Here is a 22,503-nt window from a genome sequence, read left to right on the forward strand (position 1 = left end):
CGTTTGAGCAAACACTCACTCTGTCCATCAACTGTTGTTTTGCATTTTGTCACCCCAAGTGGGATGGGTATGTTCAGACATGAGTCCCATGCTCTCCACACCACTGGAGTCAAGCTATCCTGGCTGAAGACGGCTGATAGCCAGAAACCGGTCCCAGGATGCTTGATTCCGGTCCAGGAAAGACATGGCTTGGTAGTTCGGGCTGGATGTTCCCATGAGGCACAGGGTCAAGGCTGATTTGCATATGGCCATGTCTGAACTGGGGTGGTGTGGAGTGCAAAAAAACCGATGGATTTAGGCCCAGAGCTCTGTACTGTGGTGAATGCATGACATTGTTCTGCACTCTGTCCATCAACTGTTGTTTTGCATTTAATCCTTACTAAACCTTTTATTCTGAAAGTCTCTTTCCCTGCTCTTCCAGCCTTGTGGAGTATTCAAATTTACACTCCACTCTTTCCTGTTTTTTCCAACCTTAAAGATCTATAGTTTGGCTTTTTCTGGATGCTCTTGAACTACTGCATGCCCCTCATCTTACCAGTGGATTTTCTAGACATCAGAGGTAGGATCGACAATGTGGGGATTTACACCTTTTTTGGATATGTGTTTCTGATGTCTGTGCTTGGCTGCCACAGGCCTAATGCATCCTTAATAGATTCCTTCCATACCCCAGCTCTGGACTACAAGGTACAGAAACTGGGCAGGATAGTTGTGTTTTCTGGTTGCATTTTGCCATAACTGGCTGTAGGAGGTTCTATGTTCCATCAGTTTCTATAGCCTGGCTGAAATTACCAACAAAAACTGGGATCCAGAATCCACTAGGCTTTTCCTTTGTTTATACTTGATATTTCAGTTTCCTAAGGCCTGCTACTAAGTTTCTATGGATGCCACAGCAGAATGTTTCAAACAATTTGAATACTCACTGACCAGTCACTTCCTGGCTAGACCAGAGAGGCTCCTGTTCTGTCATTCCAAAGGGTAGCGGTCTCCTTCAACCCACCCCAACCAATTTCCAATCCAATTTTAAGGCGTAGGAGGGAATAGTGTTTTAAACCGTTATCATTTCTGTATTAGATGCTTTGCTGTACCAGGATATGTAGTTTCACTGAATTCCCAGTTTCATCCTCACCACAATTCAGGTGTTTGGAGTGGGGTTGGGTGTGGAGGGAGACTTTACTTTGGTTTTTGTTTTGGTAGCTTTTATCTAGATATTGCCAGACATGTGAACTTCACATATACTCCATAAACTCAATCATTGGTGAAGCAATCTTCAAATATTTCACCAACTCAGCTTTTTCGAGGAGCCAATGTTTACTTTTTACGGCCCTGTAACCACACTAAATTGCCTTTTTCTCCACCTTGTGCAGAGCGTAAACGAGAGGATGGAACAGTTAATACAATTTCCCGTATTTCTGTTTGAGACACCAATGCATTGATATTGCTGGGTGATTAAAAAAAGAGAAGGAAACAACATTTTAAAATGTTAGTTCATTCCTCTTATTGCCTGAAAATGTTTCTATCTGCCACTTACAAAATAGTGCTTATAGAGCTGAATAAAGCCTATGAATCTGTAGTTTAACTTCCTTTTTATGGGAAATCCAGGCACCTCTTATAGCAACATTTGTTTGAGAAAGGCTTATATACATTTTTAAGTAATTCTTTTAGTTGATTAACTATGCTGACATAGATATCTGTAGAATCCACAGCAACACATGGGAACAGTCCAGCCCGAACTACCAGGTAGTGAATGTTTGAAGAAAAAAAAGTTTAGCATTCCATCCATCAACTTTTTGTGTTGCTATATCTGTAGAATCTGTCATGGCTAAATGGTTTGCCGTTTCTAATGTCACAACAATAGCAACTGTAGCAGTTGCTACCATGCTTCAGATCCTTCTTTTTAGGTGTGCTGGCCATAGAAAAAAGAGTGCAGCCAGACCACAATCACCAACTGCACCAGTCATCACTGATTTAAGATTTTTGAAAACTTTTGATGGAGACATGACACCATAAAATATTTCAGAGAAGTCTGATAACATTGAAAAAAGACCTAAAAGAAAAAACCAAGCTATCTACGGCGCCAAGCTGTCATTGACACATTTAGAGAGCATGTCCATCACATCTAGTAACTCATGGCATGGCTCAATGACCAGGATCAATTAGGCACCACCTAGTAACATTTTCTGATATGAAGATGATTTATTTAGTTCAGTCCGATCTATTTTTTAGAGATAAGGAATCTATGCTACAAACTATACATTAGTAATGTATTTTCAAGTTTAAAAGCAACCTTTTATTGATGCATACTCAAAATATTATACATTGAGGTACAGATCTGAAATTAAGTTGAACCATTATGCATATGACATCAAGAACTGTGTGTGTGATGGTAAATCGTTTATCTTAAATCAGCCTACCGCAAGATCTCTCAATTTCTTTCTCCTAGTAAGTACTTTTTTGAAAATTCAGGATAGCGCTACATAGATCTGTACTGCTTGTATGAAAGAGGAACAGTATTTCCTCCTGGGTATAGGAGAGAAGGTATTTTCAAAAATCGTGTTAAATTGACTTAACGCATGGGTTAAGGAGTTTCAGATCGTACCCATAGAACAGGGAGGATTTAGGGAAGGGCACTCCAAGATAGATCACTGCTTTGCATTGTGGGCATTGGGAAAGAAGTCAACGGAACAAAACTGCAAGTTATGCTGTTTCGTTGACTTCCGAGCAGCCTTCAATTCAGTAGATCGGGACTGCCTATGGGAAACACTAATGAAGGAAAAAATTCCCAAAGACTTACTGACAGTAATAAAAGAACTACACCGAGGGAACTGGGCCCAAGTAATCAGGGACACTGTGGGGTCATTGACACAAAAAATACACATTGCAAACAGCCTGAGACAAGGTTGCGTTTTGGCCCCACAGTTATTCTCCATATTCTTGTCAGACCTACCTGCCTACTTAGAAGCTGAGGGTAGTGCAAGCCCCAGAATGGACGGAAAAAAGGTGCCCTGCCTACTTTCCGCAGACGATCTGGTAATAGTAGACCAGACCGAGATAGGCCTCCAAAGAAAGTTGAACTTATTTAATGTATACTGTGCTAGGAAATTCTTAACAGTAAACCTAGACAAAACAAACATTTTATGCTTTGGTAAAAAGGCAATTAAGTTCAATTGGTTTTTAGGTGATCTTAAACTGGAAACGGTTAAGGAATATCGTTACCTAGGGATATGGCTCGATAAGACACTAAACTGGCACACTCATCTGGAAGCCCAAAAAGCAAAAGCTTATACTTCAATTTGTGGGCTAAAAATGTTTAATCGGGATTATGGGGATTTGTCACACCGACAACTATTAAAAGCTTTTAGTGTAATGATACCCCCACAAGTCCTTTACGGAGCAGAAATCCTTTATCTGAGCGGTAAGGGAGACTGGGACTCGTGGAAGGTAAATGCCTGAAAAGCCTCCTATCTCTCCCCCAATCATCCATGGCCCAAGCAATAAGAACAGAAATAGGAACAAAGTCTTGAGAAGTGCAAGCACAAATTGCGGTAATCAGACTTTGAAAACGATTGGGGGATATAGAAGGTCAAAAAGTTGCACAATGGTGTAAGAAAGAAATTCAAAATAGTGACCTAAAATGGGCAAAAGCTTGTAGGGAAATAATGGTGCAGGTTTGTGAAAGGCTAAAGGTGGAGGTGAGCCAGGAAACGCAACAAATAGTCTGTACTAAGAGTGAGTTGAAATTTATTGAGAAAGAAGTATCCAGAAAGACTGATATGGGTTATTTGGCAAAGAAAAAATCAGTAGAATTCATGATAAACTCATGGTCAAATAAAAACTGGTTTCCCTATTTAGATATCCTACCAAATCGCTGGTACAGGCAGGAGATATTAAGGCTGCGGATTGGGATCAATCCATGGTTAATAAATAAAGATCTTAAATTAAAAATGTTAGATCACAAATGGGTGTTGCTGGTGTAACCTGGGCACCAAAGGAGATGTAGTGCATATCCTTCTCGACTGCCTAACATTATTAGAACAGGGTAAACTGTGGCTGCGCCCAGTATTTTTAAAACACGATATAAGAACAAGGGCACAGGCGGCCAACCTCCTAACAGAAATGCCCACTATCGAGATCGCTATTGCTCTAGGGAAATACATAAAGGCGGTCCAGAGCCTCCTAAGAAGCCAGGAGTAACTTTTAGGATTTTAGGAATTTTAAATTAATGAACTATATAACTTGCCTAAGGAAAAGGAAAAGTGGTTTAATGTAATACTAAGTTTTAATATAAGTGCCATTCTACTGGTGTTGGTTTTTAATGTATAAGGGTATGTAAGAGTTTTAATTGATAATGGAATACCTTTTACAAAGTTTTTATCACCTTTTAAGTAGAATATTTTAAAATTTGTGGTACTGCCTCTTGCACTTGTTTAAAGATTACGATCATAATAAACATATCTTTTGACCTGACTTGAATATCCAATAAGACCAATACAATGCATTTTCCTTCAGCCAAGAAATTATTCTTTCCCTCAAACCAGATTGAACAATTTTAGGCCTTCTTCGGACTTACCTGATCCTGACACAAAAGTTCTATTTTCTCTTCAGCTAACTGTGCAACGTCCTCCTCCTTTTCTTGTTCCCCTGGCTTTTCATTATTGGAGGAACTTGTGGTCTGGGATTCATTATCCAGGTTGATGATTTTTTCATAAACATGCTCCATCACCTTTCTGACTTGCAACATATCACTTGCTGAAAGTCTGTCTCTGCAGAAAGAAGAAATGCAAAAAATCTAATTATCTTTCATCAAAGTTTGCAAAAGAACAAGCATACTATCAGCTCATGCCTATTGGTGTTGAGGGCTTTCAAAACTTCGATCCAGAGTGCTTGAATATTTCCAAAGCCCCACACCACCAGCCATCAATACACATTGGACTACATACCCAACACTGGTACAAAGTTCGCCAATGTACCCGTTCACATCTGGATCTACCCTTCCCGTAAAGATACCATCCAGATCTAATTTTCAAAGTTCTTAGGGGGCTGTAAGGCAAAACTATGTAAGTTGAGCTTGGAGGGGATTAGTGGGGAAGAGAGACAGGAAAAAGGGTGAGAAGGGCTTTGTGCTCAGAAGGTAGTCATTGCATGTATGGTAGGAAAGATTGGGTGTTTGAAAGTAGGATTATTTTGTTGCACCAAGAGCAGACAAGAAGACGCAGAGTGCCCATCTGTATTTTTCTAGGCTCCGGTGTCATTTACTCTGCATAATAATGCACATTCACCAACATCAAACAGAATTCTGCATAAATGCTACTATCTACACTTTATGAAATGTATATTGGTACAGAATAATTTTTCATTTGAGTTGAGAGCATTTTCATCTTACTCCCTTGATCTCGAGAGCACTACAAAAATATGCCATAATACCTACACCACACGCATGATTTATCTTGCACATCTCATGACCCTATGCAAAAGGTTATCCTTAACAGGGAATAGAGCTTATTGACAGAGGACACAGTGGATGAGATGGAATAATTATGCTACTTAGCCTTGTAAGCATCTATTTGTTGCATGTCGTGCTGCAGATTCACATGCTGTGCACACTCAATCCTGGGTGTTAGAGCGCTTTACAATTCAACAGCAATCAGTTTCGTTCACAGTTTACAATAAATTACATATTAAGTCTTACTAGGCCACCACTTGGGTCTAGTAGTTGTTGTTGTTAACTTTTATTTCGGTCGAAAGACCATAAAAAGTGCATATAAAATACATCAGCACAAACAGTAAAACAATAAATATCATAAAATGTTAAAAAGAGAATTAAACTAAGAGTTATCATGATACAAGACATTAAGCAGAATTGTGTATACAACAATCAAGTTAAAAAGGTATATCTCCTGCGCCACATGTTAAATAAATAACGAGAGACTGCAAACACAATGGGTGGATATGTATCATATGTCAGTATCCTACAAGCCTGGGTAAAGTGCAAAAGTCCCAAGTTCTTGCAAATGGGTGTTAGCCAGCATTTTCTAATTGCAGAATAGGCAGGGCAGAAAAACAATACATGGGTTACATTCTCAGTTTTAAAGCTGCAAGCTGGACAAACTTCATTGTTAGGATTTGACCATTTAGATGTTAAAGACCTGACTGGAGGAGTGCCATGCCTTAACTGTAGGTAGAGCTTTTGGGCGACTGGGGGTTTGATTAAGTCCATAAATTCCTCGACTTTAGGTTCTGGTTTAACTAGGAGGAATTCAGATGTCAGCTTACCCAGTGATGCAGAGCTCATTAATTTTTGATATCTGAGAAAGAAGTTCATTCTTGGATATCCCGAGGCAGAAAATCTCAGGAGTTTCCAACAGTTCAGGAAAATCTAAACGGGTACTAACAGCACTAATATGCTGGAGCCAAGGGATCTTTTTGTTTTTAAGAAGAGGCAACATCTCAGAAAATTCCGCTCTGTACGCATCCAGTTCAGGGACTGACTACAACCTCTTCCAGTACATAATTGGTCTAGCACTAGTGATCTCCTCTATTGGCAGCATGCCAAGGTCAAATCTAAGAGGGATCAATGGCGTGCTAGGTGGTAACCCAACTAAATTTCTAACGAAAGACTGCTCCACTCTTTTAAGATTCATTATCTGCTTGTGCCCCCAAAGTTCAGCCCCATAGGTCGCTGCCGGCCTAGCCTGACGGCAATATATCTCTAGGGCTGGGGACACCGGCCTGAAAGTAGAGGCCCTGGAAACCTTGCTTATGCCCCCCGCTAGCTGGGATAACTTGAGTGTGGATTTAGCGATCTGCATATTCCAGCCAAAATTCTCAGTTAACGTGAAACCCAAATAAACAAATGTTTTAACCCTTTCAAGGGGAGTACCATGTAAAACAGGATTTTGGCGTACGCGCTTAGGAGGGTTAAAAATTATAAATTTAGTTTTACCTAAATTGATTTCCAGCCCCCGAAGGTCGCAGAACTCTACAAAACCATCAAGTATTCTCTGAATGCCCGATGATGTTCGAGACAACAACAAGGTGTCATCTGCGAACATCAGAGCGGGCACTCTACCTGTGGCTAATTTAGGGGCATCATTATTTTCCACACCATTCAGGTGTTCCACAAGGCCATTTATATAGAGGCTGAATAGCGTTGGCGCCAGTACGCACCCTTGACTAACTCCTTTTTGAACAGGAAATTGATCTGAGTTCGCCATGCGTGCCACACCTCACCTAGGCAAAGTTATTTTCATGAAGCCTAGAAAGAATGGCTAACAAATAGGGCGGGAGGCCCAAGTCTGCTAATACTCTCCACAATTTTTTTCGTGGAACTAGATCAAAAGCTGCCCGCAGGTCCACGAACACAAGGTAGAGGCTGCCACCCTCCACCTTGGCTGTCTTCCAGTATAGCACCTGCAGGCGAAATATTTGGTCTAGAGTGGAGGTGCCAGACCTAAAGCCTGCCTGGAGTATGGACAATATCCCATTATCATCAATCCACCCTAAGATCCTATCAAGGATGACCCTCCCCATCAACTTTTGAGATGTATCAATTAGGCTGATCGGCCTATAATTAGAAGGGGTTAATGGACAACCCTTTTTTAAGATAGGCACGATTTCAGCCCCTAACCAGGTAGGTGGCAGGTCATCTCCCTGTAGAATACCATTAAACAGAACAACCAAATAGGGGGCCCAGATTTTCGGTTGCGTCCTAAACAAATCCCCTGGCAATTTGTCCAAACCTGGAGCTTTATTAGGAATCAATTTGCCTATAGCGGTCTCTACCTCAGCCAGGGTGAAAGATTCAGCTGGGGCGGGGCATAAGGGAACTGTGGTTAACCGTCCCCGCTCAGCCCCACTAATGCTTACAGACTGCTGAAACTGGAGGACAGTAACAGGCTTTTCATCAGGCTCAGGGATGCCATAAAGATCACAGAAATGGCTTTCCCAAATTGAAGGGGCAATATTCGGAGCAAGTGCAGGGGTATGCCCACTAAGTCTTGTTGCGACTAAGGACCAGAATGATTTAAAGTCATTGGCACTAAGCGCGGATCCCAATTCCTCCCACGTAGAGGCCTCCCATTCCTTCTTGGCATCACAAATTGCCTTTTTGTACATGATGCCATGGGCCCTAATTTCCTCCCTGTTATTGGTTTTTATTGCTATAAGAAGGGCCTTTTTGGCCTTCCTGCAGTAGGCTATACGATCTAAATACTATTGTTCGAGAATGTCTTTGAGTGCGGCAACCAGTTGGATGTGTATTTCAGATGCCCGGCCTAGGTGGCCGGATTTCCCCATGTCTTCAATGAATGGAATAACAGACTCATACAATTCGGCAAGTTTACTAGCGGACATCTGAAGATCTGGCCATTTAACCCTGCGCCTACAGTTTGTTATTATTAAAGGCACAATGGTGTAATCTTCAGCCAGAGTTTGGCATTTCAACCCAAAGCTCCCCGGTTTAAGTGACAAGACCAAAGCATTATGATCACTGTCAGATCTTTCAATGACCCTAAACTCGTGCAGCCTGTCCCAATGCCTGGCCTCGATGAAGATATAATCGATTACTGAGGTACTGGTTTTTAATCGATTAAATGTGTTTTTCCCTGGTCTGTCAGGCTCCACCCTCCCATTACAGGCTCGCAATAATGTCGCTAACGAGAATGACTGCAATTGTAGAACCAGAGGGGTCCATGCCTTCACCCGGGTAATGAATAGGTCAGGAATAGCCCACAGCAAGTCAACCTCATCTGGATTGCTCAAATTCGGATCCACGAGTGGCTCAAAGTGACAGTTAAAGTCTCCACCCAGGATAAACACGGTGGATGGATCAATCGATTGGATGAAGGTTAACAAGGTTTCAATAGCCTTTGACTCGAGACCCCGCCTAACTGGCCTTGAGTATACATTAATCAAGGCAATGTCCGGCCCCATTTAACATACTCAACAACACGCACTGCACGTCCATTGAATTGGTTGGAATTTGAGATGCCTTAGCACCAAGATGTGTACCAACCCATATAGCCAGCCCACCCGAAGGCCTACCCCTCTAAACCCCTGCTTGCCAGGATGTCGTATGTTGCGAAGCCCTGAACCCTACTTTCTTTTAAGGCCCAGGTTTCCTTCAACATACAGATATCATGTGAGGCCATAAAGGAGCCCCACTCTGGGATGGGCAGTTTATTCTTAAGACCCACCACATTCCAAGAGAAGATTTTGACCTGGGCAACTGACAAATCTTGCTTAGTTGGTTCACAGTCCAGTGTACCAGAAAGGTCATTAATAGTGAAGGTGCTAAGAGCTGACCCCAGCTCAGGTTCGCAATTCAGTGGAGGTTGGTCATCAGGAGAGATGACAATGGTGGGTTCGGTAGTTTGTTCTGATGTCAAGACTTGCAATAAAGGGCTAAGTGTGGCATTTACATCTTGGTTCACGTTTGCAGATCGCTTATTAATGGGAAATCCCGTTTGTCAATCGCAATCGTCAAAGCCTGTAAAAGCATCGAACCTGTTTGCGACTTCCAGCGGGGTGAAGGGTAACAGATGGTCCATCCTCTCATTTCCTACAAAGTGGTCCATCCTTTTATTTCCATTTCTATGGCACCCGAAAGGTACAGTTTCCCACCCAAATACATTTTCAGCGGTCATGGGGTTAGATGCCTGCATCATATACCGGTTGTTAAATGGTATAGATGGTTTAATCTGCGGGCATGCTAGTACCCCAGGATGGAATACAGGGTTCACTAGAGATCTCGGGTAAAAATAAGTCCGATCACAGGGAACGATGGAGTTACCAACGTTCCCTGGAGTCAAATTTAGAATATATCCAACAGCCCCGGGATCTCTAAAGTTGATGACAATTAGATCCCCCTTTATGTTTTTCACTCTGCTTCCCAACCAGGGAAGTCGCTGAACATGCAGAATCTCTCCATTAATATTGAAGGGAAGTGGTCGGTTTTGGTTAAGCCAATGCATGGTTTTGTTTTTGAACTGGGAAAACCCTTCCCTCCTACCATCCTCTAATATCGGAACACCCGTGAGGACAACCACAAAAGGAACCGCTTCAGGGGGTAATTCGACTTGACGCCCCCTGTAATTCTCTGTCCTAGCTGGACTAGCAGTTCCCCTCTCCTCTTGCTTATTTCCCGTGAGAAATTTATTTACTGCCTTCGGGACTTCGCTGACTGTATGTGGTAGTGTTTGTTGGACCAATTTAGGGGGTATTGCCCTCTGTTTTTTTAAATTTGTAGCTTTACTAATTTTATTTATACCCATCTCAACAGCAGGGGTGGGAGAAGGCAATACTACTACGGGGGGTGGGGCTAGCTTCACAGGACCCTTGGATGATCCAACATTATTGCTAATGGCCAGTTCTAGTTCTCCCAGCCTTTGTTCCACCCTCTTCAGCATCTCTATTATGGGTAAGACAAAAGACCTGATTAGATGCTCAAAACGTTCAAGAGGAACAGCAGACACTGCTTCCTTAGACGGGCAATATAGAGGAGTAGCTAAACCTGATGGAGTCAATACAGGGGATTTTAAGGTTAATACTGTGTTCGTAGGAGCCATTGAGGTTTGGGCACTTGATACAGTGGCCTTTAAGGTAGATGTGGATATTGCATTCGCCTTAGTGGTCTTGCCAAAGTCAGAGTGGTGAATCTTACTTCTGTGCGGCTCAACACCCCTTTTCCTTCTCTTGTTAGGTGGTGGGCCATAAACTTTAGGCATGGCTGGTTTCCTAACCTTTGTTTTCCTAACGGTCTCAGATATAGGTACAGGTGGCTCGACTATCGCATCTGTACCTACAATGGTGTCGCCAGGAAGGGATACAATATTCGTGGATGAGGTGTTGGGGGAATCAAGTGGGGGGGCGTGTCACGCAAGAGTATTGGGACATTGTCAGTAGATAGAATGTCCTCGTTTTCAGTATGGATAATAGCACCAGATGGAGTAGTACAGGGCAAACTATCCAAGAGAGGTCTACTTTTCAGGCATTCAATGGAGCGACACCGCTCCACCCTACGTTTGGCCAAAGCACTCTCCCTATCTGGATCAGTGACAGCCTTGATGAAATAATTGTCTAATGTACCCTTAGTGTTCCCAACTACACCTCCAGGTGTGGGTTTATCAAATGTCTCAGCCATGGCGGATAGGCGAACAAAGAATATGCACAGACAATCCTATGCAACACGTTAGGGTATAGGCCCAGCCCGGCCTCGTCGTGCCTCAGAGGGCCCGGCCTCTGCCCGGGCTTAGCCCGGCGCACCCCCGCACGCTCCCGCGCAGCGGGATTAGTGGCAGTCTAAAATAGGGAGGGAAATATCCAGGGGGCGTGTCCAGCAGGGAGAGCGACCCAGGTGGAAGAGATTGGGCGCACAGGGACTCCTGGGAGATGGAGTCCCTGCTTCAACACTCGCAGCCCTGCTCCGCCGCCACACAGCCCACAAAGTTCCTCCTCAGTTGTGCAGCCCCTTTAAAAGCTCCCGCTGATGGCAATGCGCTGCGGGACCCGCGCAGCGGGTACGGCGAGCAGTAGAGGGTTGACGGTGGTGAAAAGAGGCAGCAACCAGGGTCCAGCCACAACGTTCAAAATAGCAAGGTCTAGTAGTACATGACATACTTGCCTATAAAATGTAATATCATCCCTAAAGAAAACGTGGAGTCACAACTGGATGACGGTTAAAAGTCCACACCAATAACCATGTGGCTTGATAGAGGAACCTTCATTGGCAATCGTCCCTGTATCTGGTGTATGGACTTGGGTATACAAACAGGTCTAACAGACGTCCATAGGTGAGACTATGAAAGCCCCCTGACTTGTGCTATCCCCAGAGTCATTACTCAGATAATGGCAGAACAATCATCTTGTTTACCTTCACCTATTAGCACAACTAAAAATAGTAGCTTCAGGAATGACTAAAGGTCTCAAAGGAGCCAAGAGAGGACCCTAGTTAGTTAAGGGAGGAATTTACGAATGAGAAAGGACATGGCCTCTTTTTTGAATTGTGAGACCGAGAGGATTACTCTGATATTCGGAGGCAACGCATTCCAAATTCTTGGTGCAGCTCCCGAGAATGATATGTCGTATGGTCTCTTCTGACGGAAAATTGCTTGTTTCAGTAGGAAATCAACGGGGCCCCCTCGAAGATCTAAGGCCTCTAGAAATCATAATTTTCTGGGCAAGGTAAAGTGGTGTTTTGTAGTGTAGAGCTTTGTGTGTAATACATGCCATCTTTAGCTGAATTCTTGCCTCGTACGGGAGCCATTTGAGCACTTTTAGATGTGGAGTGATGTGGTCAAATTTTCTTGTCCCGTTAAGAGTCTTGCTGCAGAATTCAGGCAGGCTTTTAGTGGAGCTGTTGTAATGTTAGGAAGCCCTGCTAGAGTAGTGCATCCATACTCAATCCTTTAGATAACCAAAGCTTGGCCAGATGTTTTCAGGTCAGCAGTGTTGATAAGCTGTACTGTGGAAGGAGATGTTAGCCTGCTGCAGTACTTCAGTGAGTGGCTCAATTTACAGGTTGGATGGGGATAGAGTTGAACCTCCAATATGACTCAGGGATGGAAGGGATAGCACGTGGTTCACCAAGAATCTTTGATCCAGTGATGACTTCTCTTTAAGGCAATGTGCATGGTCATCAGCCCCATCTTCAGTTATTTAGACATTAGTTTAAGGGTAGTGGTGCTAGATAGTGTTCAAAGTGATGGACATGCAGCATGAATGAAATTAAACAGAATATCTAGAATATGTGTACATAATCTGGAACAACCACTGACTTCCAGGGAGATGGGTGGAATCATGTGAATCTACAGCACTTCATGTGACAAATAGATGCTTACAAGGTAAGTAGAATAATCTATTTGTATTGTGTGACACTGTAGATACACATGCTGTGCACAGACTGTTAAGCAGTTCTCCCCAAGCGGAGGCTAGGCACAGGGTGTTGCAGATGCTTGGAATAAAGTACTCAGTACAGCTTGTCATACACCTGACTGTTGGCGTGGGAGGACATCCACAGTGGAGTGTTTGGCAAATGTGTGTGGAGTTGGCCAAGTAGATGCTTTACAAATGACAGCTATATGAATGTTCTGTAAGAAAGCCGTGGAAGCACACTTCATACTAGGGGACTGTGCCTCTGGGGGGACTTGTAGGGTCCTCTTGGCCTTAACATATGACGCTTGAAAGCATTGGACTATCCATCTAGCAATCTCTGCTTTGGATATTGTGCAACCTTGTCTGGGGTTAGAGAAAGCTTCAAACGTCTGCGTTTTTCCAAAAGATTTTGTTCTGTCAATATAATATAATAGTGCTCTTTTAACATCTAAAGAGTGAAGTTATCTTTCAGCTACTGAATGGGGATTAGGAATGAAAGCTGGGAGCTCAATGGTTCGATTAAGATGAAAGGAGGACAGGACTTTGGACAAAAATTCGGATTAGGTTTTAGGACTGCCCTGTCCTTATGCATTTGAAAGAACAGATCCTCTAAAGTGAATGCTTGTATATCACTAACCATTCACAAAGAGGTGAATGCTGCGAAGAATGCCACTTTGCATTCCTGTCAACTTCAATACCTTTCTTGGAAAGACACAGAAGGGTGCCCCATGAGTCTAGTAAATAGCACATTTAGAACCCACACTGAAGCCGGTAGTTTTCTTAGTGATATTACCATTTTCAGACCTTCCATGAATGCTTTGACAACAGATGTTTTTAACAGCGATGTTCTCTATGTTGTAAGGGTGCAGCAATGGCTGCAAGATAAAGATGTATGGATGTGTAAGCTAGACTTGAGCTTTGGAGATGTAGTCGCTAGCATTACACATTTTGTACTGTAGGGTCGATAGGGTCAATGTGTTGAGCCATGCAGTAACCTACAAATCCTTTCCACTTAGCTGCATATCAAGTTCTAGTGGTAGAACCTCTTTAAGAGGTTTCCTTCATTCTGATGGCAGATTTTGGAACCCAAACTCTAGAACTTCAGGAGCTAGATGGCTAGATTGAGCTGTTTGGGATCTGGGTGCCTGATTGTACCATTGTTTTGTGTCATTAGATCTTGCTGACTGGGGAGCTTCTTGTGAGGGACAGATGACTATTATAATGTGGGGTACTGTGGTTGTCGTGGGTCGCAGGGGCGTCAATGGTAAATACAGTTAGGGGGCCGGCACGGGCCAGCACCGGCGGCCGCAGCGGACCAAGGGCCGGCGGGGAGCACGGGAGAAGCAACGCTGCCGGGGAGGAGTGGGACAGAGGGAATGGGGGCCAATCAGACACCTGGGCAGGAGTGACACAATCTCAGCACTATGAACCGGGAGTCAGTACCCCCCTCCCTCCCCCACATTGAAGGACAACGGTGAGGCCCATGAAACAACAAAGGCGCTGGGGGAGTAAGGGAAGGGGGATAGTCACTGACCAGCATTGGCGGGCCGCAGCGGGCGCAGGGCCGGCAGGGAGCGCGGGAGAGGCAGCGCCGCTGGAGTGAGAGCGGGAGGGGAGATAGGCAACCAAGGGGCCCCAAATGTCGACAGGGCGGGACCTGGAGGGCATCAAATCCCAAAACTCAGATAAAAGCGTCTGACAGCAGGAGGCGTCCTCCAGCCAACTTGCAACCCCAAGAGCCGACCCCAACACATGGCCAGTCTATGCCTGGCCAGCACCAAAAGCATCGCAATCAGGCAGCAAGAGGCATCAGGGCAAAATGTAACAAAGCCGAGGAGATACAGAAGAGGATCAGGGCACACAGCCGCGCCGGTGATCTCAGAGAAAGTGGAGCAAACCGTCCGCCAGAATTCCTGAACCTTAGGACAAAGCCATGCCAAATGAGCAAAATCCGCAGCTGGGGCGGCACAACGCATACAAGAGTCATCAGGGATAAGCCCGAGCCGATGGAGAAGCACGGGAGTGCGGTAAAACCTGTGCAATAACTTGAAATGAATAAAACTGAGCCGATAGTTCGGGGAGAGCTTTTTAGTTTGACTACAGCAATAAAGCCTGCCTGTCGACCTCCGAGATATCAGCGCCAAGGTCCGCACCACACGCCTGAGTCGAAGAGATGGGGGTGACAACAGGGCAAAAGCGTATAGTTTGGTGACCAACTTGTGTGGCGACGTGGAAGTATATACGAAATCCAGGGCTGGGAAAGTAGGGGGGGTTGTGGGAAGGTAGGGTGCAGTTTCCGGCAGGTAGCCCGCAACTGATAGAATAGGAGCGTGTCCTGCAACGATGGGGACTCCCGAAGTGAGTATAAGGAATTCTCCGGATAGAGATATGCTAAAGTCCTCAGGCCCAGCCGCGCTGCAAGACGAGACATGCTAGAAGACTGAAGGGGCGGGAAATCGGGGTGGTCAATAATGGGCATAGCATTGGTAGATAGAAGAGAAAGACCAGAAAGCTGGCACAGGAAGGACCATGCAGCGTCTCAACCATATCGACCTTCGTCAGGGGGCGCACCGCAGGAGCGAACAATACAGTAGTCAGCGGCCAGGGGGAAGCAACGTCAGATTCCACCGCAATGTGGGGCTGATAGGGGCTGGGGTGAAGCCAAAAATGCAAGAAGCCAGACTAAGCGCAGAGACGAAAGTCAGGCGCATCCAAATCGCCGGCAGACATGGGCAAGGTCAGGATATCATAGGCAACCCTGGGGTGCCGCCCCGTCCACACCAGCGAGACGACCAGGGAACGTAGCCTGCGGAAGATATTAGAAGTTAGGGGAATAGGTATGTTGGAGAAGAGGAAAATGAATTTAGGGAGGACCACCATCTTCGCTATAGCGATGCGGGCGGCCAGGGACAGCGGCAGGCGGCTCCACAAAGGGATCTTAGATTCGAGCAAGTCTACCGCACGCCCAAAATTCAATCTCCAAAGTTTATCAAAGTCTCTACTCCGCCAAATGCCCATGTAGCGCGTAGGACCAGATGCCCACTCAAACAGGAAATCAGGCGCGAAGGGGAGTGTAGCATCCGTCAAGGGATAGAGAACGGACTTACTGCAGTTTACCTGAATGCCAGAGAGCCCGCCAAATCGAATAACCTCCCGCACCAAGGGACTGAGGTTTTCCTGGGGATGACGGACATAGAGAGATATATTGTCAGCATGCATAGAAACTAGGAAGGAGCGGGACGAGAAGCCAATACCTCTGAGTATGGTGCTGCCGTAACCGAGCAGCCAGGGGCTCCATCGCGATGGCAAACAGCATGGGCGATAACGGGCACCCCTGTCGAGTTCCACGAGTAATGTTGATGGGGTCGGACACCTGACCATTAATGCGAAGACTGGCGGTGGGGCTGGTATAAAGGAGCTTAATATTACGCAAACAGTGGGCACTGAATCCCATACGCGGCAGGACATAAAAAAGGAAGGGCCACTCCAGCGTATTAAACGCCTTTGTGGCGTCAAGCAGGGCAGCCACGGCCGGAAGATTAGTATTCATATGATGTAAGACGGAAAAGATAGTGCGGAGTTTGTGGGAGGTAGCCCTACCAAGAATAAAACCAGATTGGTCGGGGAGGGCAATGGTGAGCATTAGTAAAAGGAGACGAGAAGCAATCAATTTGGCAAAGATTTTATTAACAATATTAATAAGGGAGAGGGGTGATAGGAATCGCGGCGGTCGGCGGGCTTGTCAGGTTTAAGGAGCAGGGATGGTGGCGAACGATTTATAAAACGAGGCAGGCAGGCCGTCAAGGCCCGTTGACTTATCACTAGGAAGGCTGCTGATGGCTGCCAAAATTTCCTCCGTAGAGAACGGCTCGTCAAGGAATTTACAATGGTAATCTTCGAGCCAGACAAGGGCAATGGACTCGAAATATTGATCAAAGTCCTCTGGGGACGGAGGGGAGCCGGCAGAGTAGAGCTGGGAGTAAAAAGCGAGAAAACGGGACTTAATTTCTTCGGGAGAGGTGGTTCGGTCCGGACCACCATCACTGAGGGCTGTGATATAGGAAGCTGCGCGCGAAGGGTGCAGAAGGTTGGCAAGAGTGTGCCCGGGCGGTCCCCCTCTCCAAAGGGACGGGCCCGACCCTCCCTACCAAGGAAGGACATCTCACAGCCGGCCTCATCCAAAAAGTCGGAGTGTTTTTGACGCAGTATTGCCAACGTCTCGGGGCTGGGGAATGCCGCCTGGGCGGCATCCAAGTGCCGGATCTCCCCCTCCAGTTTAGCCAGGGTGGAGCGAATAGAGCGGAGAATGCCCGCCTGTTTGGAAATACATTGTCCCCGGATGAAAGCCGTGAAACCCTTCCATAGGGTGGAAGCAGAATCGACGGAACCCACGTTAAGATCAAAATAGTTAGTGATTTCGGTCTGGATTTCATCACAGAACACAAAGTCCCTAATGGCATTGGGAGTGAGACCCCAGGTGAAGGCCCGACGCTGAGAACCAAGAGGCCGGAGAAGAAGCTGGACCGGCGCATGATCGGAAAGGGTGCGGGCCATGTGCGTGACCTCAACGATCCAGTACAAAACGTCCGGCGAAGTGATCCAAAGATCAATTCTCAACCAACAACCCCTCGCACCGATAACGCAAGTACCTTCCCGAGCGTAGGGAGGAGATGACGCCAGGCATCAGAGCAAATTATCAGTTAAGATAGATGAAAGAGCAGTGGCGGCACACGGGTGGGAAATGTAAGAACCAGATCGATCCAAGGTCGCAGAGCGAGTAACATTAAAATCCCCACCCGAGACGATAGCTACGGGACCGCAGGAGGAGATAAGATGCCAGATGTGATGAAAGAACTCCGGATCATCAGAGTTCGGGCCGTAAACAGCAGCGATGGAACAGGCTGAGCCAGTAGTAAACCATGTAAAACAACATACCTTCCCTCCGAGTCAACGAGGGCTCGGGAGGTCTGCCAGGGGAAGCCATGGCGCAACAGTATTGAGACTCCCCTAGCATAGGTTGAGTAGGTGGAAGAGTGGGATTTCCCCCAGTGGCGAGATTGAAGTCTGGAGACAGGGCCGGGAAGCAGGTGCTTCTCCTGTAAAAGGAAAATGTCCACAGTGTGGCGCTGTAGATGCGCATGAATCAGGCGAGCCTTACGGTGATCATTCAGGCCGCAGACATTCCATGTCCAACAGGTTATTTCAGCCATAAGGAGCATGACGGGAAGCAGCATTATGCAGAGTGAACAGCAGGCAGCGCAGTCTTACATAGCACATGTCGATAGTGGGGGGAGTCAAATAACAGCTGGGGGAGCGCAGATAAGGAAGCAGCACCAGGGCGTAGACACCACCCTCGGGCGGTTGCCAGTGACAAAGCGGCATAAAGGGACAGCAGGAGCTGCTAACGGGCCGGTGTGATTTGGAGGACGTGATGCAAAAGAAAAGGACCTCAACAACCAACAAGCTGTACAATGGAGGGACCCATAAAACATAGCACCATGGAATAGCTGGTCTATACCAAAATACAGGGTGATGGCGACCTGCAAAGATGTTGCACAAATAGCACAATACAATAACAGAGCAAATTGTGAGGACAACGTGCAGCGTACCGGACCGAGGGGGGGTGAGTGGGTAAAGTAAGCATGACTGTGGGTGGGGGGAGCGCCAGCAATGAGCGAATAGACAGTGCCTAGAGCGCAAAGCTCTGCGAGGGATAGGGAAGGCTGAGCCCCAAGTAACACTAAGGGGAGATGACATAGTGGGAGGGAATGAGATCCAGAGAGCAACAGGACGACCTGAAACCAAAGGAGCAGAGCAAGGCCAATAGCACAATGGGACAAAGCCTGCAACGCGGAGTACGAGTAGCCAAAGCAATGAGCATAACACATTATATAGGATGTAACAGGTAGAATCAGGAGCAAGTAAGCAAAACATTAAGCACGGTAGAGTGTCAATAGTAGAACATGCAAAGACAATATGAAGCAACAATATGGCGGCAAATTGAAACCACCTCCTCACTAGAGGAACAGAACAACCCACCAACCCCCCCCCCTCCCCTCCCCAAACCAATTTCTGAGCAAGAAACAGGCCGAAAAACCCCATGAAGTCCAACCACCCCCCACCCACTCCAATCCCCCAATCAGGATGAGAGAACTCCCCACCCTAGGGATCCAAAACTTGGAGGGGGTGACCAAACATCAAAGTGGGAATCATCCCAGGTAGGGCATGGCAGGACTCGGCGGACACCCCTGCAGTAGAGCAGTGTGGCCAAGCTCAGGTAGATTGCAGCATCGAAAACAGAACATACTGGTCAAAGAACAGTGTCTGCACAAACAGTCAGAGTAACTACTGCAGCTAGCACCAACTTGTAAGGGCTTGAAAAAGGAGGAACAGGGTCTCTTTCAGTCTTTATAGCAAGAACCATGGCCCCCACTGGTGGAAAAAAGGAAATATGCCAGGCAAGAAGGAAATAGCAATGACAATAAGAGAGGATTTGGATTCCTTATCGAGTCTTTTGGCAAAAGCGAGCGCCTCCCGCGGGTCGGGGAAAATAAGTGTCTTGGAGCCTTGGCGGACCCTCAGCTTTGCTGGATAGGCAAGGGAGTAGGAGACCTCGTGCTTTTGGAGGATGCGTTTAGCTTGCAAAAACTCTCCTGGCGGCCTGGACAGTCAAGGTATAATCAGGGTAAAAGGAAAGGGTATTGCCCTGGTGCGTGATGGTGCCTCTGTCACGCACGGCCCGGAGAATGGCGTTGCGATCACGAAAGTTCAGGATCTTCGCCACTTTGGGGCGGGGGGCAGACCAGGGCCGGGACGCGGTCCAAGGGACCGATGGCATCGCTCCACGACAAAGAAATGGGAGAGAACATCCCCAAAGAGTTCCTTAAAGAGTTTCTCAACAAAGTCTTCCATCTTAGAAATGTTTGTGTAATGTTTGTAGACTCGGGAAGGCCCGTGAGGTGGAGGTTACTCCGGCGGGAACGAGCCTCTAAATCTTCGTTCTTCTCACGAATGACGGGCAAGATCTTGTCCATCTGGAGCAGCTTCTGCCTATCCTGGCTGGCCACATCCTCTGCGTCGGAAACCCTGGTCTCCACATGGAGGAGTCTGTTGTCGTGGGAGTCAACTCAGGCCTTCACCGAGCCAAGGCGAGTAGATAGCTGATCCAGTTGAGAGGCGATGCCCCGGGGGGGGGCCCGTCGCCCCAGCCGACTCTGCACCCTCCGAGCCCGCGAGAGGATTGCCGGAGTTCGAAGGCGATCTTGGGCTGCTTTGGGTCTGATTTACCCATGGTAAGACACAGCACTGTAGGGCTACAAGGCGCACAGGGAAAAGATAGGGATGTAGATGCAGGAGAATTAACAGGTAGTCAGCAGCCAGAGGAAGAGAATCCAGCGGGGAGTGCACACCAGGACCGTCATCCCCAGCACTGCGTGGAACACTGGTAAAGGTCAATTATGCGCGTGAAGAGCTAGAAGAACAGCCCGTGCCCGACCGCCACCAGCAGAGGAAGGGAAAAGGAAGACCGGAGCACGCCCCCGTACGGGGGGCTCCAGGCCGGGGCGGCGGGGGCAGGTGCAGCACTGGCCCAACTAATCCAGGAGGCACATACCAGGCCGAGCGGAGCAATGATCTGAAGCTAGATGCCCCTGGTGAATGGACGGCAGTATCTTGCAGGGTGTCGCGCCCGGCTCGGGCCTGGTGGAGGGGGGTTCCGGCCCACCCCAAGTAGCCACATCAGGGGGCCCCCAAGGGCTCACATGCGAGCAGAGTGTCAATATTGCAGGTACCAGGGAGGGCCAAGGCTAGGCAAGAGGTAGATGGGCTCCAGTGGCTGCGACCCAGGCTCATTGGCTGCAGAGGATACGTCAACGGCAGGTGCGGCACCAAGGCGTCTCACCGCGATGGGGGGAAGACCAGGCCGCAGCGCCACAAGATCGGGCCGCACTGCGAGCGGCTCCCAGCCCCACCAGCGGGCCCCCCCAGCAATGGCCTGACTTACCGCTTCGCGTGAGTCAGGCTCAGGCAGGGAGCTCCACCGTACCACGGCCCACGATCGTCGGCGGCCCAGGGAAGGCGCGGGCAGCCCCACAGCAAGGGGGCCAGCGGCGGCCACGAGAAACGGAGCACCAAGGAACACTAGACTGGGATCGGTAGGTGCGCCGGGACCCAGGTATCTGGAAACAGGCGTAGTTACGCTGCTGGAGAGGCGATGACTGCAGGATAGTGACGGATTGCAGAGCTTGGCCGGCATAGCCCACTTAGAGTGCGGCCATCTTGCAGCCAGCCAAGCCACACCCCCCAAGTGTTGGAATTTGTCATTTTGCGCTGTTTGGAATACATCTAGCTTTGATACACCCCATTTCTGGAAGTACCCGTGAATGACTTGTGTGTGGAGCTCCCACTCGTGGACTTTTTGCTGGGTCATGCTTAGAAGGACCGAAGAGTTGAGGTCTACTCCCAGGCAATAATCTGCCATGAGTTGAATGTTGTGTTCTCTCACAATCTCTAAATGTTCTGCACTAACTTACACGAGTAGGGAACGAGTGCATCCTTGTTTTTGTATGTAATACATTGCTGTCTTATTGTCTGTTTTTATAAGGACCACCTTGTGATGAATGTATGATAGGAAGGCCTTGAGGGCTAACAATTGCAAGGAGCTCTAGAAAACTGATGTGATTAGTTTTTTGCAGAGCAGTCCATGTTCCTTGTACTGTCATTTCTAACGTGTGCGCCCTTCAAACCATGAGAGAAGGGTCTGTTGTAATGGTCACTTGCGGAAGTGGGTCGTTGAAGGCCCTTTCCTGAAGTAGATTGTAGCTGTTCCACAATTACAGGAACAATGAACTGAGTGCTGAATCAACACTAGATCCTAAATACTGCCCTCCGCTTGTGACGCTAAGCACTCATGTAAAGGGTGCAGGGAAATATGTATTTTTGAGGTTGAGTCATGAACCCGCATTCCTGCAAAAGTGGGATTACATCCTGAAGGGTCACCATATAATAATGTTCTGATAGGATGTATCGGTTGAATGACTTGAGGTCTAGAATGGACTACAATGTTCTGTCATTCTTTGAGACCAAAAAGTATAGTGAATACACTCCTCTTCCCTGATACGTTTTTGGAACTGGTTTGATGGCTCTTTTGGTAAGGAGCACTTTTACTTCTTCCTTGAGAAAATGTAAGTGTTGAGTGCTGAGGATGTGTGTGTGGAGGAATGTTAGATGGGGTTGCTAGGAGTTCTCAACAGTAAACATGCTGTACTATTAATAGTACCCACTGGTCGGAGGTGATTACAGTCCACTGTGTCTAGAACCCCAGAAGTCTACACCCGACCGGAGTTGGGTGGTCGAGGGGATTGGAATGCAATAGGAGTCACTGTTCAGAGGTGGAGGCGATACTTTTAGCTGGCATACCTCTGCTGCTTCCCCGGTCTCCATTGCCTCTGCGTGATCCCATACCAAAACCTTTTCCTCTCTGTTGTTGGTAGGCCAGGTGTGTTGCTGGCAGGATTGCCCCAGATGTGTGGTGGACACTTTACCTCCACTCCTGCCCTGTTGCTTCCGAAAGGACTGGTGCGAGGCGGCTGTTTGTAGTGAACCCATCACTTTTGCCGTCTTTGTGTCCTTTTTAAT

The 22,503-nt window shown here is 47.1% G+C and overlaps 1 protein-coding gene across 1 annotated transcript in view; it reads right to left on the minus strand.

Moving 5' to 3' along the window:
• The window catches only part of WDR48 (WD repeat domain 48), a 535,194-nt gene that overhangs the window by 56,694 nt on the left and 455,997 nt on the right, over positions 1 to 22,503 (minus strand). The window contains exon 18 of the mRNA XM_086941452.1: positions 4,568 to 4,760. Within this exon, the coding sequence (XP_086797578.1) occupies positions 4,568 to 4,760 (193 nt within the window). The remainder of the gene's footprint in view (positions 1 to 4,567; positions 4,761 to 22,503) is intronic.

This window comes from Lissotriton vulgaris, chromosome 10, assembly GCF_964263255.1.
Source record: "Lissotriton vulgaris chromosome 10, aLisVul1.2, whole genome shotgun sequence".
Taxonomy (NCBI): Eukaryota; Metazoa; Chordata; class Amphibia; order Caudata; family Salamandridae; genus Lissotriton; species Lissotriton vulgaris.